This window comes from Hyposmocoma kahamanoa, unplaced genomic scaffold (genome assembly GCF_003589595.1).
Source record: "Hyposmocoma kahamanoa isolate Upper Pololo Valley unplaced genomic scaffold, ASM358959v1 98868, whole genome shotgun sequence".
NCBI lineage: Eukaryota > Metazoa > Arthropoda > Insecta > Lepidoptera > Cosmopterigidae > Hyposmocoma > Hyposmocoma kahamanoa.
The window spans coordinates 8007-27260 of NW_020655712.1; the positions used below are offsets into that span (position 1 = coordinate 8007).

The 19254-nt window shown below is 35.2% G+C and overlaps 2 protein-coding genes across 2 annotated transcripts; both read left to right on the plus strand.

Annotated features, from left to right (window-relative positions):
* The first annotated feature begins 13999 nt into the window (after positions 1 to 13999).
* Positions 14000 to 14974, plus strand: LOC113238924. The gene has a single exon (XM_026475774.1). It carries the CDS (start codon positions 14000 to 14002, stop codon positions 14972 to 14974), a length of 975 nt encoding a protein of 324 aa, XP_026331559.1.
* A 3601-nt stretch (positions 14975 to 18575) lies between these two features.
* LOC113238925 lies at positions 18576 to 19141 on the plus strand (the record flags this gene model as incomplete). Its single annotated transcript, XM_026475775.1, has 1 exon — positions 18576 to 19141. A coding segment is annotated over exon 1 (566 nt), but the record flags the coding sequence as incomplete, so codon positions are not given.
* Between the last annotated feature and the right edge of the window lie 113 nt (positions 19142 to 19254).

The following is a 19254-nucleotide window of genomic DNA, read 5'->3' on the forward strand; positions in this document are numbered from 1 at the left end:
ATTTTATAAATTGCCGGATGCTGTTAAAGAATTAAATTGTAGACAATTTAAAATGAAATTGCATAATGTCTTAGTTAGTCAATGCTATTCGAACATTGTTTTTACTTGACAACATAAAATGTAAAATTTAAATATATATAATTGTAGTAGTTTGTTTATGATATTGTTTTAATTTAAGTTTAACGCATGCTACTTCTAAAGTGAAATAAGAATTGTGTAAAATGTTCGCATGCCAAGTTTTTACATTTTTCAGCGAACAAATACCTTGTATTCTTGTAAAAAGGTAATTTACACAGTCGACTTATTTTTTCACAAAGTATCATCGATGTTATTTAGTTTCAATTTGCTAAAACGTATATTAGAAAAGGCGTAATGTGCCCTACTTTTCCGAATAAATAGTTTCACTCTTGTAAATTACATATTTCTTAACTTCAATTGGTCGCTGATAAGCAATAACGTATCAAGTAACAGGATCATATTTTTGTGAACTAAAAATTTTCACGTTTTTGATAAAATTTTCTAAAATTCACTTATAAAATGAAAACATTTGCTGTTTTGCTTGTTTTTTGTTGTTTTTGGGGAATTATAGTAACAAATCTCAACAATTCGTCATTCCTAACTTGACAAAAGTAAAAGATTTCATTTCATAAATAAATTTTAGAACAAGCTATGATAATATTGATTGACACGTTATTGCTTATCACCATCCAATTATGGTTTTGTCGTTTAATTTATTAATCGCACAAATACAAGCGTCTGTTTACAACAGTTACTTTGACACTTAAAAACGGTCACTATGGATATGCGCACTTTTGTCTTGTAATGTGTGCCTAAAGCAATAACACTTAAAGATCACTTTTGAATGACACACTTAGTTTTTGTCCGGCGTTATAACTAGCCTAACTGGTGTGTTTGTCGTTCGCATTATTATTATTAAATGGCACCTGAAATCAAATACTGTCCTAACTCAAAATTCTTGAATTAAGAAGACACTTCGTTCGTCCAGGGAAATACGTAAGTAAACATTACTGCGTTTCGGTTTTGAAGGGTAAGGGTGTTGGTGAAATTACACGCACATGGGACATGTCAACTTACGTGTCAGTGGCAGTACTCTTCAGATCTTTGTGATTTAAAGCTCTGTGTGGCACTGCAACTGTTATGGACAGGCGTGTCGCTTACCACCAGGCGTACAACTTGCTTATCCAGTCACTTGGAATTATAAAAAAACACGATTTGAAAGTTAAAAAAAATACTGAACGAAACCAATAAATCGTCGTTGCAAATTTATATCTTTATTCTTGTGTCACTTTCGTCAAGTCGAGGAGATATTGAATTTGCAACGACGAAATATTATATTCTCGCTTATAAGTGGATAAATAAATACTGTCTACAAACAAAAATAATCACATTATTTCCAATAAGATCCATTCAGTATTTTGTTTTAAATTTTCAAATCTTTGTAATTTTCAAGTTTTTTTTTGGAATGTCACGATGGTTTACTACTGTGATATTCTTTTATTTTTTTATGAAATCACTCTTCTAGTTTGTTATATTTGGACGTAGTTAAGCAAAAAAGATCCAATCCACAGAATTATCAAAAAAAAAATGAGTTATATATACCAAACGTTTCCTAAATTCTAACCTCTTAGATCAGCAAAAAAATCCAACATATAGACATAAATAAATATCTCTGGTTACTAGTTACATGACATTATAAGTTTTGAAAACAAAACAAGAGTGAGAAACTTTTAAACTTCAAACTGCCATATTTCGACAGTGACTGGATGTGCGTTGGATCTTTTTGTTTAACTACGTCCAATTATTAAAAACAAAGATAGAACACAACACAGAATTTGCAACAAGCACATGAAAAAAATTTCGTAAGACCAGCTGGTTCATTCCGTAGCTCAATGGCATTGTATCTGACACGGTGTGCTGGAAGACGTCAGTTCGAATCCAACCGGATCGAAGGAATTTTTTATGTTTGATCTTTGTTAGTAATAATTTTCGAATCTTGTTTTATCAATTCCACGTTTTGAATTACGACAGTATTTGTCTCATTTGCGGAATATCACATGACTCCGAAGCTTGGACTTTAAATTATACTGTGTAATCTCGTTCATTAGAACATTATTATGTAGTGATGTGACTTACATTTTTGTTAAGAACTTCACAACGTAGAAAAATGAGATTCAAAATCGGAATATGTGAATAACTTTGTTCCATTTTTATTTTAAGTCACGTCTACGCGTTATGCAGTGCCTACTGCCTCCGTGGCCGAACGGTTACCATGCCGGACTGCCACGCAGAGGTCCCAGGTTCGATTCCAGGGCCGGGAGAAATAGTTGTATGGCCTACAATTATTTGTCTCGTGAGTTTGGGTGTAAGTTGTGGTTGTCTATGTGTGTGTCCATGGCACCCGCGACACAGGGTTTCCCTAGTGCGGGGCTATGTTGAGTGTGTGCGTTATTTATTATTTATTTATTATTATTATGCAGTGATCGGATTTTCGGGCGATTATGTACCTAAAGTTCCTGGTTGTTATCCGCCACGAAGAAATAATATGGCCTTTCTGAATAAATGTATGTATTTTAGTATCTTGTTATGCAAATTAATATTTTTCAGAAAACTTCTCGCGATGATGTTCTTTTAATTGAATAATGTAATGTATATTAACTTACTTTGAAGATGTATGTGCATTGATTCTAAGCCAAATTAGGGTTTTTATCTAATGCTGGACGCTTAAACCGATACCCATGTACGGCTATTTATTTTCATAAATAGAAAAAAGAGAGGAGTTTCTTTCATCCGGAAATCCGGAATTCGAAACAGTAATTAATTAACATTTGATGGTTTTATAAATAAATAAATACAAATAACGCACACACTCAACATGCCCTGCACTAGGGAAACCCTGTGTCGCGGGTGCCATGGACACACACATAGACAACCACAAAATACACCCAAACTCACGAGAGAAATAATTGTAGGCCATACAACTATTTCTCGCGGCCCGAGAATCGAACCTGGGACCTCTGCGTGTCAGGCCGGCATGGTAACCGTTCGGCCACGGAGGCAGTTAACAACTCTACACAACTTTATATCGATCTATCGCTTTATATCGCTTTAACAACTCTATATCGCTCCTTGTAGCCATATCTATACATGTATCTATCTATATATGTGGAACACCTTTTTCCGACCATCGATTATTATTAAGAAAGGCATATCTATATTATTTTTTCGTGGAGACAAAAGTTAGTTTAGGTCAATAAACGCCCGATTACCCGATACTAAATTATAATGGAGATAACACACTTGAATGGGTTTGAGCCGACCAGAAAAAAAATTTCCTAACCGGCTTAATGCGATTCCCCTGGCGGGTGGTGTGGTGTACCTAAACAGGATGAAATATGACCGATAACGCGTTTGATTTGCAATAAATTAAGAAATACGTATTTACTATAATTAACAACTAAATTTCTACAAAAGCATTTATACAGGATGCTTTTTAAATCAGTGATCCGAATTGAGGTAGTTAATTTAGCTAAATAATGAGTAACGTGGACTTTCCATTCCACAAATCCCAGGACTTGACGGAACTGATTATATTTCAATATGCGTATTATTTATTGAAATTTGAGTACATTGGCGGCTAAGTGTCGATACTACGTCAGCTTGAATTAAAATTTTTCCCGCACTAGTACGGTTCATATTGCTTGTGTCGAGTGGCAGGAACACTGGCTTTATTTCAGATTTATTTACAAATGACATTAAAGCTATTTGCAATGTATATCGTATAATATTCTATTTAGTTCAGTTGATATAAAAAATAATCATTGGTATATGCAAAGTACGTATTGAATATAGCGGTTTTCTTGTAAAATTTCGAGTTAAGTTTGTTTTTTTTTTCTATCGTGTTTTATAGTGTTTTCACACCATATTCTAATCAGTGTATATTCTAATTTTTAATATCATATTTTTTCTAAAGTGATTGCAACACTTTCACTGTAATTTGTATCGTTTAATATTTCCTATTAGGTATTTGCTACAAATTATTGTTTCAATAACTAAAATTGTGTTGTGTTTTTGTACGTGCTTACGTATTTAAATACTTTAGCCATTTAAGAAATAAATATGAGACAACCTATATTTTGGAATGTTTAGAAAATAAACAGTAAAAAATATATAATACGCACTGATGACGAAATAGGTATGTCCATAATAAGACAACGTTCATACTTTAGATACATTAACTCGTCAATTCCGATCGCTGTTTATAATTCATGTCTCGGTTCTTAGTTAAGGTGAGTTTTTGTTCTCTTTCGGAACACTCAAGTCTCAACATTAAAGTGGTGTAACTCGAAAAGCAGCATTTTTGAAAAAGAGAAATCGTATTTTTGTGGAAACGTATTTTTTTTATATGTATTTACATTAAAAAAATACGTATCCTCATCAAAACTATTAGATTTGGCACCAAAGAAATTACTGGTGCCACCGCCATGCATATATTTTTTTTATCTATTTTGTCACTTATTAAAAATGTTACTTTTAGTGTTAAGTCATTTTGCTATTGAGCATGCAATATCGTCGCTTTACTGTCTCAAACTCGTATCTCAAAACACAAAGTTACTGAAATGCAAAAAATGGATTGTATATACAAATTTTGCAGGATTTCACATCATATTTCCCTCATACTTGATAAGAAATTCAAAATAAATAGAGTTCTATCTCCTGAATAATCACTCTTTGTAAGATACGAGTTTGAGAAAGTAAGGCATTGATATGTAATAATAAATACACCGTGAAAGTTTATTCACTAGAAAAAATTTAAGGTATAATTGTATCCATTAATAAGCCCTTTCGGGAATTCTTGACCTGCGACAGTATAGCTTCTTCTATGCACTGGAAATGAAACTATTATCACATGACCTGTTGATATTAGTTGATAACTTTACCATCTCAGTCAGCAGTGACCATGAGACCTGTAAAGGACCCCGACGTTGGTTTGTTCGAAAAACAAATACAGGCTTATTTTTAAAATACTAACAACCTTCCAGGACTACGTTACTAAAATCATAAACATTTGTTCCATAACTTTTTGCAAAACTGTCTGACTGAGTAACATGACATTTGCAGGGTTGCCAGTTTTCATAAAATTTTAAATAGTCATGTAGTTTGTCGACAGTTTTATCGATAGATTGTGAAAGGTGTCATAATATTTTGCTAAAAATTATAACTAATTGCGATATTGCCTTCTTAATTCGTATTTTTACGGTTGGCCTAATAGAAAAGACATAATTTTCTATTCATATACATTTTAATAAGGACAGGCAGGCAGGTTTGATTACTTAAATTGAATTAAAATGAAAAACTTTAAAATATGTCTCCTATTTGTAAAAATGTATGGTCTGTCTTGGACCAGATTTAGATACGAAAAACATGCTCTCATTTCTGGTATATAACAATCGTGAAAACTTAAGATCTCGGTATTTGTTCCATACATTTTGAGGTAGTAGATAATGAAAATTTTGCATGGTTATTCATATAAGACGTTGCTTTGATCACGGGACAGCATTCAAGAGGAAAAATGTCATGCGATACAAAAAAGTTAGTCATTTCTTACGTTTTCTATAGTTGTTTATGCAAGTCGTGGAACAAAGTAATTGTAGAAGAATTTCGTCGATCTGTAGCTCAGTTAGCAGAGCCACGCTACTATAAAGCGTGGTCCCAGGTTCAAGTTGTGTCGGGCCGAAGGAATTTTCTTTGTGTTCGATCTATGTATTAACAATTATAACAAACCAGTGGAGTTCTGTAATATAAACTATAAAGGGGTCCAATATCTTAAAGCACCGACTGTACAATTTTGTTAAAAAAAAAAAGCTTCCAAATAGCACACTTCGTACGACCACGAGACGACGTATTAAAGATTTTTAGCTCAAACTGTACGCCTTCACAATTGTACAGATGTATGAATACAGGATACAACACTCAAATTTCGTCTGGTGATAAAAACAAATTTACTGTATACAATTTACAGAGTATTTTTGTTAGACAATAAAATTCTACCCAATATATTTAATAACAGCGAACTGTAGGACAATACAAGTCATCAAAAACAAAATGTTTAAATGCACAATATTAAAACGGAATAATAATACAATTAATGATATGATTTTATTTTTGTTCAAATAATTTTTAGAAGCATATACAGGGTGTTTACGAGATCGATGCAACAATTTCGGAAAGCTTCAAACCAAAGTATTGCGAGTTTAAATTTTTTTAATACTTTTTTCAGGTTACCAAGTAATGGGGTGAACAAATCGTACGTTTGGTGGCAAGCAACACGCCTGTCCATAACAGTTACAGTGTCGTCTTGCTCATCAAAATGTCATCTAAGACGCTTGCAGCGCGCATCTGTACTTTAGTTCACTAATTGTGATTGCAAAAGCGTCGGGAGCGTGTCACGGCAGTGGTGCTGCAAAACTGCTCTTCCAAATACAATATTTAAAATCCAAAGTGGCACCATTGTATTTGCTTCTGTAAGCGACTAATTTGAAGGCGCCCTTAGTGAGAAGAGGTTTCGAAAATCTTCAAAATTTTTAAATTCTGAAATTTTGTCACTTTTGTCACCCATTACTTTCTGAACTAATTTTTGTCACATTTTTTTTTCACCCTTTACTTTTGTCGAGTTATATAATAATGAACCGTCTTCTTAAATGGGACCCGTGCCGAGCAGTGGGGCGTATATGCGTTGATACACAACCGCGTCGATATAGACATTGTTTTGCTTACATTGGTTTAGGAAATGGTGTAGCAAAAAACTTAGTGATTCTGAATTAGAAAAATATAACTATACGGCATTGGTATAGCGTTCAAATTTGCAGTTTAAAAAGGTTCAGGCTGTGTTGTTGAACTAACGTGAAACCTTTAGGTCGATCGATCTTTCGTAATATGGATCGATTCTTTTCGTTGCATTGATCGAGTTCTTTCGTCGCATTGATCGATTTCTTTATTGCAGGTTCATGAAACTTTACGTTTAACAAGAAGTGGTTAGAGATACGTGTCATATACTCTAGCCAAATTCGATGTAGAATAAATGTAACAAAAACATATGATTTTTAGGGGTTGCACCTTCAAAAGGGAGAGGTTGCAAACATTTTTATTTCGAGTAGTAATTCAAGTTCAAAATCGGAAATTGGTGTTGGACTTTGTTTATTTATATCTACCGTACTCCATAACCTATTATCTAGCACTATTTTGTCACGATTGGCCGCTCCTAAAATCTGGCCGCCCTAGGCCCGGAGCAAATCCGCCACTGGCTGTGGATGAATTAATTGAGCGTTAAAATTGAACAAAATTTAAAATCATCAGAATTACCACCACTAAGTTTCTTGGTGACCAAGTCCCTAAAGTCTTGCACAATAATAAACGATTACAATAATATCACTAGACACTTATAGTTTTTTTATTATTTATTTACAATCTAACAATAAAACTTAACAATAATAATAAATATACAGACTCAATGGTTATGGCGTTCGTTTTAAATACAAGGTGAAATTTTAATGCACAGCGTGTGTCGATGAATTGCGCACGAGTTTAGGTTAAGGAACGTGACCTTTTCAGTTTTGTCAGCAAGCCCAACAGTGCCAATAGCTTGCATTACAAACAAGACAATATAAAAATATATAAATGCACAATATTGGAATGACATGGCTGACGCTCTCCCAACTGAGCTATGCAGAGTCACGGTATCCACAGTTCGATCCTTGTATTAATAATTGTAACAAACTAGTGGAGTAGTTTGACAAAAAATTATTGAATATCATGATAGTCGTCATATTTAATAAACTTAATAGGAGTTCAATTTTTAAGTTTTTATTGAATGTCACAATGATTGCACTAAATTGAGTATATCATGAGTCTGTGAGACCAGTGTGGGCAGCGCGACCATCCCCTAAAATCAAGGCAGACGCATAAAGACCGGCGACCAACACCAACTATCGAAAAGACAATGTATAGTCAGTGAGTTCACCTACCCTATTCTGGTTCCATCAGGCTTCATTTTTCACTAATAAATCATAATTAAAATAGAATTCCCCATGAAATGAATACTGACATCGACGGATCTAATAAACGAGTCACGTACACAATGGCGGTATAAAATATGCAATAAAAACGTGTTGATTAAAATTTCACCCCATATCTAAAATGGCACGTAAATATAGTCGATTCGTATAAAAAAAATATACATATAAAATGAAAAATTACAATATTGTATAGTTAACGAGACCAACGCACGATCAGGAGCACATCAATATTGATCATTTGAATCGTTCTTATGATACACGGCATAGAATTCAATTTCCATCTTAAGTGCAAAATTGACGTGCTCGTGACCATGTGCAACGGAGGAACGAGAGCGCGTTTAGTGTTGAGCAAAATGGAATTGAAACTACAAAAACTAATAACTTAATTACAAAAGTAATTTAGTTACTACAGGAAGCTATGTATATAATGGACAATTTTATGGGCAGAAATGTTATTCCATCTTTCCGGCTCAACGAAGCCGTTTAAATCACTATTTCTCAATATATTCAATATATTTATACCAATTTTCACCTCAGTCTATTTTTTGATAATGCTGCTGTTTAAACAACTGTTTCTACCAATTATCTCTGAAACTTTTGAAAATGTTGGTATTTAAACCACTGTTTCTACCTATTATCATTAAAATTTTGATAACATTGTTGCTTAAATAACTGTTTCTACGAATTATCTTTCGAACTTTTGATAATGTTGCTGTTGAAATAACTCTTTCTAGAAATTATCTGTTAAACATTTAACAGTCTTGTCATTTAAAATACTGTTTCTACTGGTTAACTGTCATAGAAACCGGAAAGATAGTTAATTACAAATCCTTTCGTATAGTAACTGAATTTTAAAGTTTGTAGTTCAACTACATTCAATTCAACATTAGAATTATGTATCCGTTGCCCACTGTACCATTCCGAGACGTCCCTTATATGAGTCTATAGTCTTAACAGTGAATCCCGTGCCCAGTATAGGGACGTATACGTGTTGATATCGATAAGCAATTACTTAGTACAATTATTAATTATAATAAAGTTATAAATATGTATACAGTAACACTAAAACTTCTACACGTCATTTGGCAGTTACGGGTTTGGATTCACAACTTTGTCCTGGAAAATAAAAATGGTAATTATTTTAACATAATAAATATCACATGATATTGTAGGTAAAAAATGTTATCGCTGCATTAGAGGTCAAGGTGCAATGATGGTCAACACCCCATTCCCTTATGGTCAATCACTGCCCAAGTCACAATTGGTGGTCATGAATTCAAAATTAAAAAAGGAAAAAATGTATATTGGGTCCAGCGGCAGGGAAATTTGAAAAATGTTTATTGTATACTGTACATGTTCTATTTAGTTCAGTTGATATTAAAAAAATCATTGGTACATGTGAAGTTCCTATTGAATACAGCGGTTTTCTTGTAAAATTTCGAGGTAAGTTTGTGTTTCTTTTTTATATAATGAAAATTTTTAGGAATCGTGTTTAGACACCGTAGTGTATAATCCCCAATTTTACTATTATGGGGAACCAATCAAAGCCATTTGAGGTTGTATAGCCTCTTAAGAACAACAATAAAGAGCAATTTTCTAAGCCAAAAAGTATTTATATAATCTGTAGTAATTTTGCTATTGTCTGTTTTTATTATTATTTTATTACATAATTTTGTTTTGTTGTGCACATACACCCGTTATTTTAATTATTGTGTCCTGTATTTTGGTCTGCAGGAAGAAATTTCTTTTAGAAATAAGCAGTGCCTTTTGCATGTGTATTCCGTTTTATTAAAAGTGATTTTCCTGTGCAATAAATGATTAAATAAAATAGGTAAATAGACTATATAAAAACAAAACAACAACATACTGAATCTTAAATGGGTTCACAACTAAGAGAACTGAATCCTAAATGGGTTCACGACTAAGACAACAACAATATAGTGAATCATAAATGGGTTCACGACTAAGAGAACAACAATATAGTGAATCTTAAATGGGTTCACGACTACCAAAACAACAATACAGTGATCTTAAATGCGCAGAATAACTGGTTGGGTATTCGCCGGTATAGGGCACAACGGGCCATATCCTACAAACACGCTTAGTTCATGGGATCGAACGCTATAACACCCTCGTTTATAATGTATAAAAGTGATAATAATTAAAATTTCAAACTATTCAAGAATAAAACAATGCAAGTCTCTACCATAAGAAATCTGCATTTCGGAATTGCTTATCAAATGGCCGTTTTGGACATTAGGGATTCTATGGTCAGTGGTCGGAACCCAATATGATAAATAAATTGTGAAGTTGAATGGACAATTGAATAAAATACATTCAGTGTATTATTATATAAAATAACTACAGAAGCCTTAAACAGAGTTAATAGAAGCTAAATGGGACTGTGGGTTTGCGACGTGATGATAGTTCAGAGTTTTCACCTCCCTAGCTCGGAAAGGTTTTCTTGTCATAAGAAACATGCGCGGAAAAGGTTTTTGAATTTCGAAATTGACGATGGACTGTGGTGCACCTAACTTTTTCTTTCGATGAAAATAAATAAACATGACACGTTCAACTACGCGATTTGTGGTACATTATTTATGTAATATAAATCCGTTGGTACATTTTATTATTTTTGTTGACATTAAATTGACAACGATAACTAATTTTGTTTATTAAATTATTTTATCATAGTTCAACTTCTTTAATCTACCACTATCCTCGCTTTATTGAGGTGAAAAATTGTGTGTTTCCCTCGGTAGCAAAGTTGTTTTGCGTCTCGTGTCTTGAAACCTTCGCTACTCTCAGGATCCTATTTTGAACCACTCGCTTTCCTCGTGGTTTAATATTAGACCCCTTCGCTTACTTAGGTTACTCGCGTCAAACAACTTTGCAGCCTTGCATAAGAAGAAATACCTATTATAAGGTATGGTCATATGGCATGAAGTTAAGCCATAAGAAAAGAGAACTGAGTTTACTCTATTACACTAAGGACGCTTGTTGTTGAAAACATGTGGCTTGTGGCCAGGACCATCGAGTATATAACCAGAAATAGAGACGAAATAAGGGCTATATAGATTTTAAGACTTTCGTGGTTATTCACTAAATGATTATCACTAGTAACAGGTTTCTTACCTAAATATCGGGAAAATAAAAAGAAGTTATACCGTGGTAAGAAATAAGGGCTATCCAGCCCTGGCAACTCATCAGGTAAATGGGCCTTATACCACTTTTAAATATCAACTCTCGTTTGCGCTGAAAACACAAATTAGAAAGCTGAAATAGTAAAGCGCCAACTACTGACCTGTGTGTACGTCTCCGTATATTCCAAAAATATTCTGTATTTATTGTAATAAATATGTCTAACAATGGGGGTTGTTCCATTCGGTGGTGTGGGAAAAACAGCAAAATATCTAATAACAAAACAAACGGAAGCACATTTCATCGGTAATTAAATAAGTAATTTTGCAATATTTGTCCATTGTAGTCATTGACTTACAATTGTGTGGACGTCGGGTCCGCGCTAAAAAGTGTCCGAACTTATCAGGCGTTAAAATCGTATACAGAGCGTTATCCACGCTTTAGTCTTCGTTTGTTCGACTGACAGCGAAGCAAGCAAAATTAGACAGTACTGCGATGACATTACAATTTAAATTCGACGTTTTAGCTTTTTCATATTACTTTACATGTCACTACGTTTATAAATAGGTTGACTTGGGACATTTTTTTCGAGGTTTTTGTATTAGACCCGTCGTCCATTTATTTGTAAGTCAATGATTACAGCAAAGGATTCGGGTTGGCCTAACGGAGTTCAGTTGTCACCAGCAGTCATTTGACAGTATAGTTTTCAAACAAATTAAATGCATTTCGTCTCTATTTCTGGTTATATACTCGATGCTTAAAGTGCACCTATACTCTAGCCAAATTCGATGTAGAATGTTTAATAACAAAACGTTGCTAAGCAACCAATGATGGCATAGGAAAAGAACATTTTTTTCAATGCTCATTATTAAGGCTTGCGCTGCCCACGGCCTGCTCCTTAATTGGAATTTAAATGGGTAAGTAGGTAATTGGGTTATGTAGAAGTAATACTTACCTAGCCAATTGTTATAAAGTTTACAAATTACCTACTGATACATATGATTTAAGAATAAAAAATAAGTGTTTGCATCCTATTAATATGTGTACATATATACATACATATAGCTAGATAATGGTAGATGAAAAGAAACAAAATTGTAAGATTTTATTTGATATCAATTTACCACATATTATGTCATCCAGCATCTAGGTGTTTCCAATTCTAAACTTGAATTACCACCAGAACTCGAATGTTTGCAATCTCTTCCTTCAAATCAAAAAGTCACTAAGGATGACACAATTTTACATATAATTAATAACTGGTCATTTTTTAGTTCATTTTAGGTGATTTGAAACTTCTGTTGAATAATATTCATTATAAACAACACTTCAAGATTTAGTATTATCCATAATCTAGTTGAATTTCGAGGGAAAATATTGAAATTGTGGTAACTGTGAAACAGTCTAAGATGAAAACCCTAAAAATCATGTGTTTTTGTTTGTTGACATTTATTCTACATCGAATTTGGCTAGAGTATAGAGATTGCACGTCGCGCTGCTTACCGTTATAGGAAGAGAACGGGCCTGTTCTGATTTCTCTCGGAGCCGCTGGAGTGAGAGGTGTCTCTGCGTTCACGGGCGCCGCCCGACCCGCTCGACGCCGATTTGGCCTCCGCCTCGCGGCCTGAAGGTATCAATCAGTTACTTATCGTAATAAGTCCAGGGGACTACACATATAGACAGCGTAGTCGGGTATTAAGTATCTATTAATTTACCAGATATCGCGACCAGTACTGTTGGATCCCGGCTGAATCCGCCTCAAACGGACCAGACTTGTTGGTTTCTTCTTCATTGAAATTCCCATATAAATTCGTAATCTTCCGGTTTATTGAAGCGTAGGAAAGTGGACTGTATACAATTCCATAAAAACTTATTTGAACACCTTATTATGTCAACGTCCATCTGACTTACAAGTTGAATAATAAAAATCGAATCGGAATATCGAATTAAAATGAAAGTGAATCAACGAATCTTACAAGATTATCTTATGTATATGCCGATACGGCGTCTCCCATATCGTACCGGCCCGAGCAATGCGCCGCGGACTCCGCCCGGCCAATCAGAGCCCCTGAACTATTTACGTAATTGTACACATATTGCTCGCACCGGCCAGTTGCGTAGGGCCGTCCGTAGTACCAAATAACTATTCTTGTAACAAATTTCTTTTGCATTGACGAGCTGCGTTTTATCATAGTTACCCTTAACTTCTAGTGGTTGCCAACAAAACAACTAGATGGCGCTTATTGTACAGATTTTTAAGGATACTGCTGCCTCTTATTATTTTTTATTTTTATAGTAAAATCAAGTGACGCGGGACGAACAAGTCGTGAGCGCTGTGGTAAGCTACACACCTATCCATAACAGTTACAGTGCCAATCAGAGCTTCAAATCGCAAAGATCTGAGGGGCACTGCCGCAGCGCCCGTCACTCTGAGACATAAATTGACAAGTCCCATGTGCCTGTAATTTCACCAGCACCCTTACCCTTAGAAACCGGAACACAGTAATGCTGACATTACTGCTTGGCGGTAGAAATAGGTAAGGTGGCAGTACTACCCTGGACAAACTTGTAGCGATTACATTATTTAAAATATAATCAAAATACACAAATAAAATCACATGCTCCGATCTATCTAGCGAGAAATTATCTTATTATTATATAATTGGAGTTGCTCGCTCGGTGCGAAACCGGTTGGACGTGCCCTGTTATTGTTTTTACCTACCGCGACGAAACGACAGCCGGCGCGTGCGCATCAATAAGTAACAATGGTCAAATGCGATAAGTGTTCTAAGCTAATCAACAAAAAGAGCCCTGGTATACAGTGCAATAAGTGCTTGAAATGGTTACATAGTGCTTGTGCGTCAATATCCACGGAACAGCTGAATGTATTGTACACTACGGACTGTGTCGACTGGAAATGCCGCTTCTGTGCCGGGAATTCGCAGTCAAAGCGTATATCCTGCATCATGCCCGATACGGAGGATGACAATAAAATAGTCACGGAAATATCCCATAACACCGTTACTCAACAAATACTGTCTGATATTCGTCGCGAAGTTCGAGAAATTATTCGCAACGAATTGCAAAATACCCTGCAATTCTACTCGGACAAAATAGATGAATACGAACAGAAAATTACGGATTATGAGATTGCAAATAAACGTATCGTAAACCAATGCACAGATTTACAAAACAAATGTAAAAACTTAGATCTAAAGAATGAAGTGCTTGAACAGAGAATTAATCATCTCGAACAATCGAAACTGGCTAATGTCATTGAAATATGTGGTGTGGAGGAAAAAGAAAATGAAAATACGAAAGCTATTGTAAATACTATCTGTAATAAGCTACAACTAAACCCAGAAAACGTTATGAGTGCATACCGCAAAAAAAAATCCAAAACAATAGCGAGCGCAAAAAATACTCAATCCGTTATTACAGTTAGCCTACGGGAGGGATGCAGCGATCAGTGGTTTGACGCCTCAAAAAACATGTACATTAGAGGCACTGATATAGGTATGGCAGAGAATAATAAGATATACATCCGTGAACCACTAACACCCATTACATCTTATCTGCTTTGGAAAACCAAACAGGAATTAAAAATTAAAGACCTGTGTAAGTTTGTGTGGTGTAAAAAGGGCACAATAATGGTACGTAGAGAGGAAAAAGAGAAGATGTACATAGTGAGATCCGAAAAGGATATTGCTAGACTATCAGCACAGTTTAAGACAGACTGAACAAGGGATCATCAATTTGTCTAAATGTATACCTTTATTTTTTATAAATGGCTGCCTTACACTCTAATATTCAAGAGGAAACTTATACTAACTGGGACACTTTTGCGAGACAGATTCCACTACTAAACAGTGCCATATTAGTATTCCATGTTAACATCAGATCAATGTTGAAAAACTTCGCTCAACTGGAACTTATTGTACTTAACAGTCCACGACCAATTGACGTCATAGTAATTTCCGAAGCCAATATTACAGACTCATGTAAATCTCTATTTGAGCTGCCTCACTATGAAATGCACACGGAACTAAGGAGCCACAGAAGAGGAGGTGGTATCATAATTTACATAAATAAAAATATGCGATTTACCAGACATTCAGTGCGTACAAATAATTTTGAGTGCATTACGGGCCTAATTGAAAATAACTTTAACCAAAAATTAATGTTGTGTGCTGTGTATAGACCACCGGACACTGACCGGTCCCGCTTCGTACAGGAGTTAAATAAGGTAATAAGCCAACAATCATTCAACCGTAACTATATCTTAATAGGAGACATTAACATAGATTTAAAATCACCCTCCGTTGCTAAATCATCATACCTAAATTCTCTGTGCGAGGTGGGACTAGAATGTGGCATAAACCAATATACCAGAGTCGAAAAGAGGGGAACTCTGATTACAAAGTCGTGTATTGATCATGTTTTTGTACGTAGTGTCAACTGTTCCATTAAGACAGCTGTTATTATAAATTCGTTGGCCGACCATTACATAACCGGCTGCGCCATAATAACAAACAACAATATGTATAATTCGCAGTGTAAGACAGTACAAAGAATTGATAATAACAAAGTTTGTTCGGATTTAAAATCGATAAACTGGAGTGAAGGTTTTGATTATTCAAATCCGAATGACATTCTAAGTTTCATCAGTAACAAATTCAGACAGGTGTATGACAATAATACGTTTTTTGCACAAATCAAATTGGGTAAAAGACAAAGTTGTAAATGGCAAAACAATAGAATGTCGGATATGATTAAAAAAAGGGATGAGTTACATAATATTTGGAAAAAAGACGAAAGTAACAGTGCTAACAGATTGTTGTATACTAAGTATAGGAATAAAACGAACAGTTTTATAAATAATACCAAAAACAATTACATCAAAAACGAAATTTGTAAACATTACCGTAACCCAAAAAAAGTTTGGGACATTATAAACACACTTTGTGGCAAAATAATGAAGTCTATAGACGATATCATACTACAATACTTACCTATGACACCAAATGTATTAGTTAATAAATTTGCATATGAATTTAAAAAAAATGTTAAAAGTATATGCTCATACTGTGACAGGCCTTTACTTCACAAACAATGTTATGGTAGAAATTCTGATTTAACAATGCGAATTAAAAAAGCGAGCTGTGATACCGTCTTCTCCATCATTAAACACTTAAATGTAAATAAAAGTCCAGGATTTGACAATATACAAATAGCACACTTAAAACATGTAATTTCTGACATTACCCCTTTGATTACACACTTAATTAACAGTTGTTTTGCTACGTCATTGTATCCCGACGATTTAAAGATCGGCATGATAAGACCCATATACAAAAAAGGTTCCCATAAGGATTTAAATAATTACAGGCCTATCACGATACTACCTTCCATTGATAAGATAATTGAGAGGTACATTGGAAACGAAATAACTGACTACTTGAGTACTCACAACATAATTAACAATAAACAATATGGTTTCCAAAGACACCGAAGTACATCGCAGCTATTATCTCGATTTACTAATGAGGTCAACGAATACTTAAATGACCGGCAGCATGTGCTTATTGTTTTTATTGATTTTAGCAAGGCATTTGACACTTTAAACTACAATATACTATATTCTAAACTAGAACAAAATGGAATACAAGGTCCATTACTTAAATGGTTTCAGAACTATCATAGTAACAGGCATACTTGCGTAAGCATAGCAGGGGCGGTAAGCGAGAGAACTGTAACTGAGGAGGGCACAGCGCAAGGTTCAATTTTAGGACCAATTGAGTATTTGATCTATGTGAATGATATGTGTAACATTTTTACAGGCGGGTCAGTATATCAATTTGCGGACGATACTTGCATAATTTCCTCACACAAAGAGATTAACGAGGCTCAAAAAATACTCCAATACAACTATGATCAAATTTGCAAGTGGGCTCATGACGTAGGGCTCGTTATTAATTCAGACAAAACTAAAGTTTTGCATGCACATTCTCCGTACATAAAACCATCATCAACGCCTACCATCGTGTCACACAGTCACCAATGTTTACATAACTTAACAAGCAACGTGTGCTCTTGTCGCACCTTGCAGTTGGTCGATCGACATACTTATCTAGGACTTATTATAGATAAACAATTTAGCTGGAGACCACACATAGATCACGTTTGTAACAAATTAAGAGTTATTGCGAATAAACTATATATTTTAAAATGCAAGCTCCCGTATAAGTCACTGAGAATGATTTATATGTCTCTTGCCGACTCCATAATAAACTATGGCTTATGTAGCTACGGGCGCACTTATCCTACCTTCTTGGACAATATCTATAAACTGCAGTTATCCTTGTTAAAATTAATTGTTCCTTTCAACGTAAAATTAAAATTTAAGGATAACTATGAAAAATTATTTGGTTATTGTAAGGTTATAAATGTATTTGACAAAGCAAAAATGCTATGCGTATGCCAAGATTACGATAACTGCAAGCACAATCTGCGAAAGCGAATGCGCGCTGAACAGTTGCGCTCGCTTTCATATATGCCGACATTTTCGTTGCCGGGTTACAATAACGTTTATGGAATGCGCAGGTCGGACTACATGCTGCCAAAAACTTTAAACGATCTTCCAGGCACAGTACTAGATGCAATTGAGGGTGATGTCAGGAAATGCAAAGCTATTTTAAAGAAGTACTATCTTAGGTCGTAATGTAATTTTTCATTTTATTTGTATTTAGCTCTCTTAATCGTAATATATTATTTGTATTTTAGTAAGTAGTAAGCTAATTTAAGTACCGAGCTTGTTAGCTCATCGCTAGGTGGTTAAACCATTAAGTTTTTACCTAGCGTTAATGTAATAAAATAGTTAATGTTTTTGAAATTGAATAAATTAAAAAAAAAAAAAAATTAAGTATTTGTAATAAATGTATTGCTGTTACTTTTAAATAAATAAATAAGTAACGCCGTTACTTGACGATGCGCGCGCGCAGTGATAATGGCGGCGACGTCACCTTCGGCTATTTCCGCCGAGCCGAACGCACATTCCTGCGCTCTCGGGTTTTTTGAACAATCAATGTGACTGGACCGATCCCGAGGCTAAGACGTCGCGCTCGCGCCGTTGAATAACGGTACTTTCTTTTGTTTACATACAAAATTAACAGTGTTTCATTTCTGTCTTATACAAAGTTCCCTATATATAAAGTGGTGACCCCGAGTTTTAACGAATTCGCGTAACGGAAAATATAACATCGACGAAATGTCGGAAGGTGAACCATCAATTTGCCGCGTTGGTGTCAAAATACCACCCTTTTGGCCAGATAAGCCAACCTTATGGTTCGCGCAGCTCGAGGGACAATTTGCTCTCGCGAATGTTCGACACACGCTACGAAATTCTATCATGTAATTTCGGTATTGGAACCCAAATATGCCGCTAAAGTTGAAGATATCATTATCAAACCACCGTCTACCGAAAAATATGAGAAATTGAAGGCTGAACTCATTTCCCGTTTATCCAGCACAAGGGCGGAGCGTTGGAAACAGCTCATTTTTAAGGAGGAATTGGGAGATAGGAAGCCAAGCCAATTTTTGCGCCATATTCGCAGCTTGGCTGGACCGGAATGTCCTGATGAGTTCTTACGTAATTTGTGGACGACCCGGTTGCCGAATTTATTGCAAAGCATTATAGCCATGCAAGATAATTTATCTTTGGATGCGGTCGCACAGATGGCGGATAAAGTACATGAAGTTACACCAAATGTACCTACTTCCCATGTAGCTGCTGCATCAACTTCACAGCCGCCGCTATCTTCAATCGATGAGTTGCATTCGAAAATTGACGCATTGACACAGAGGCTTGACGCGATGTCTACTTCCCGGGGTCATAAGGATGGGCCAAGGTCGAGGTCTCGTCGTCGTAACCGATCAAGGAGCCGTTCACGGACTGGCAGGCCCAGCGGAAATGGCCAGCGATACTGCTGGTACCACTTCAAGTTCGCGGAGAAGGCAGATA

Coding starts and splice junctions, on each gene's coding strand:
- LOC113238924 (XM_026475774.1), top strand. CDS start 14,000: ATGGTCAAATGCGATAAGTGTTCTAAGCTAATCAACAAAAAGAGCCCT.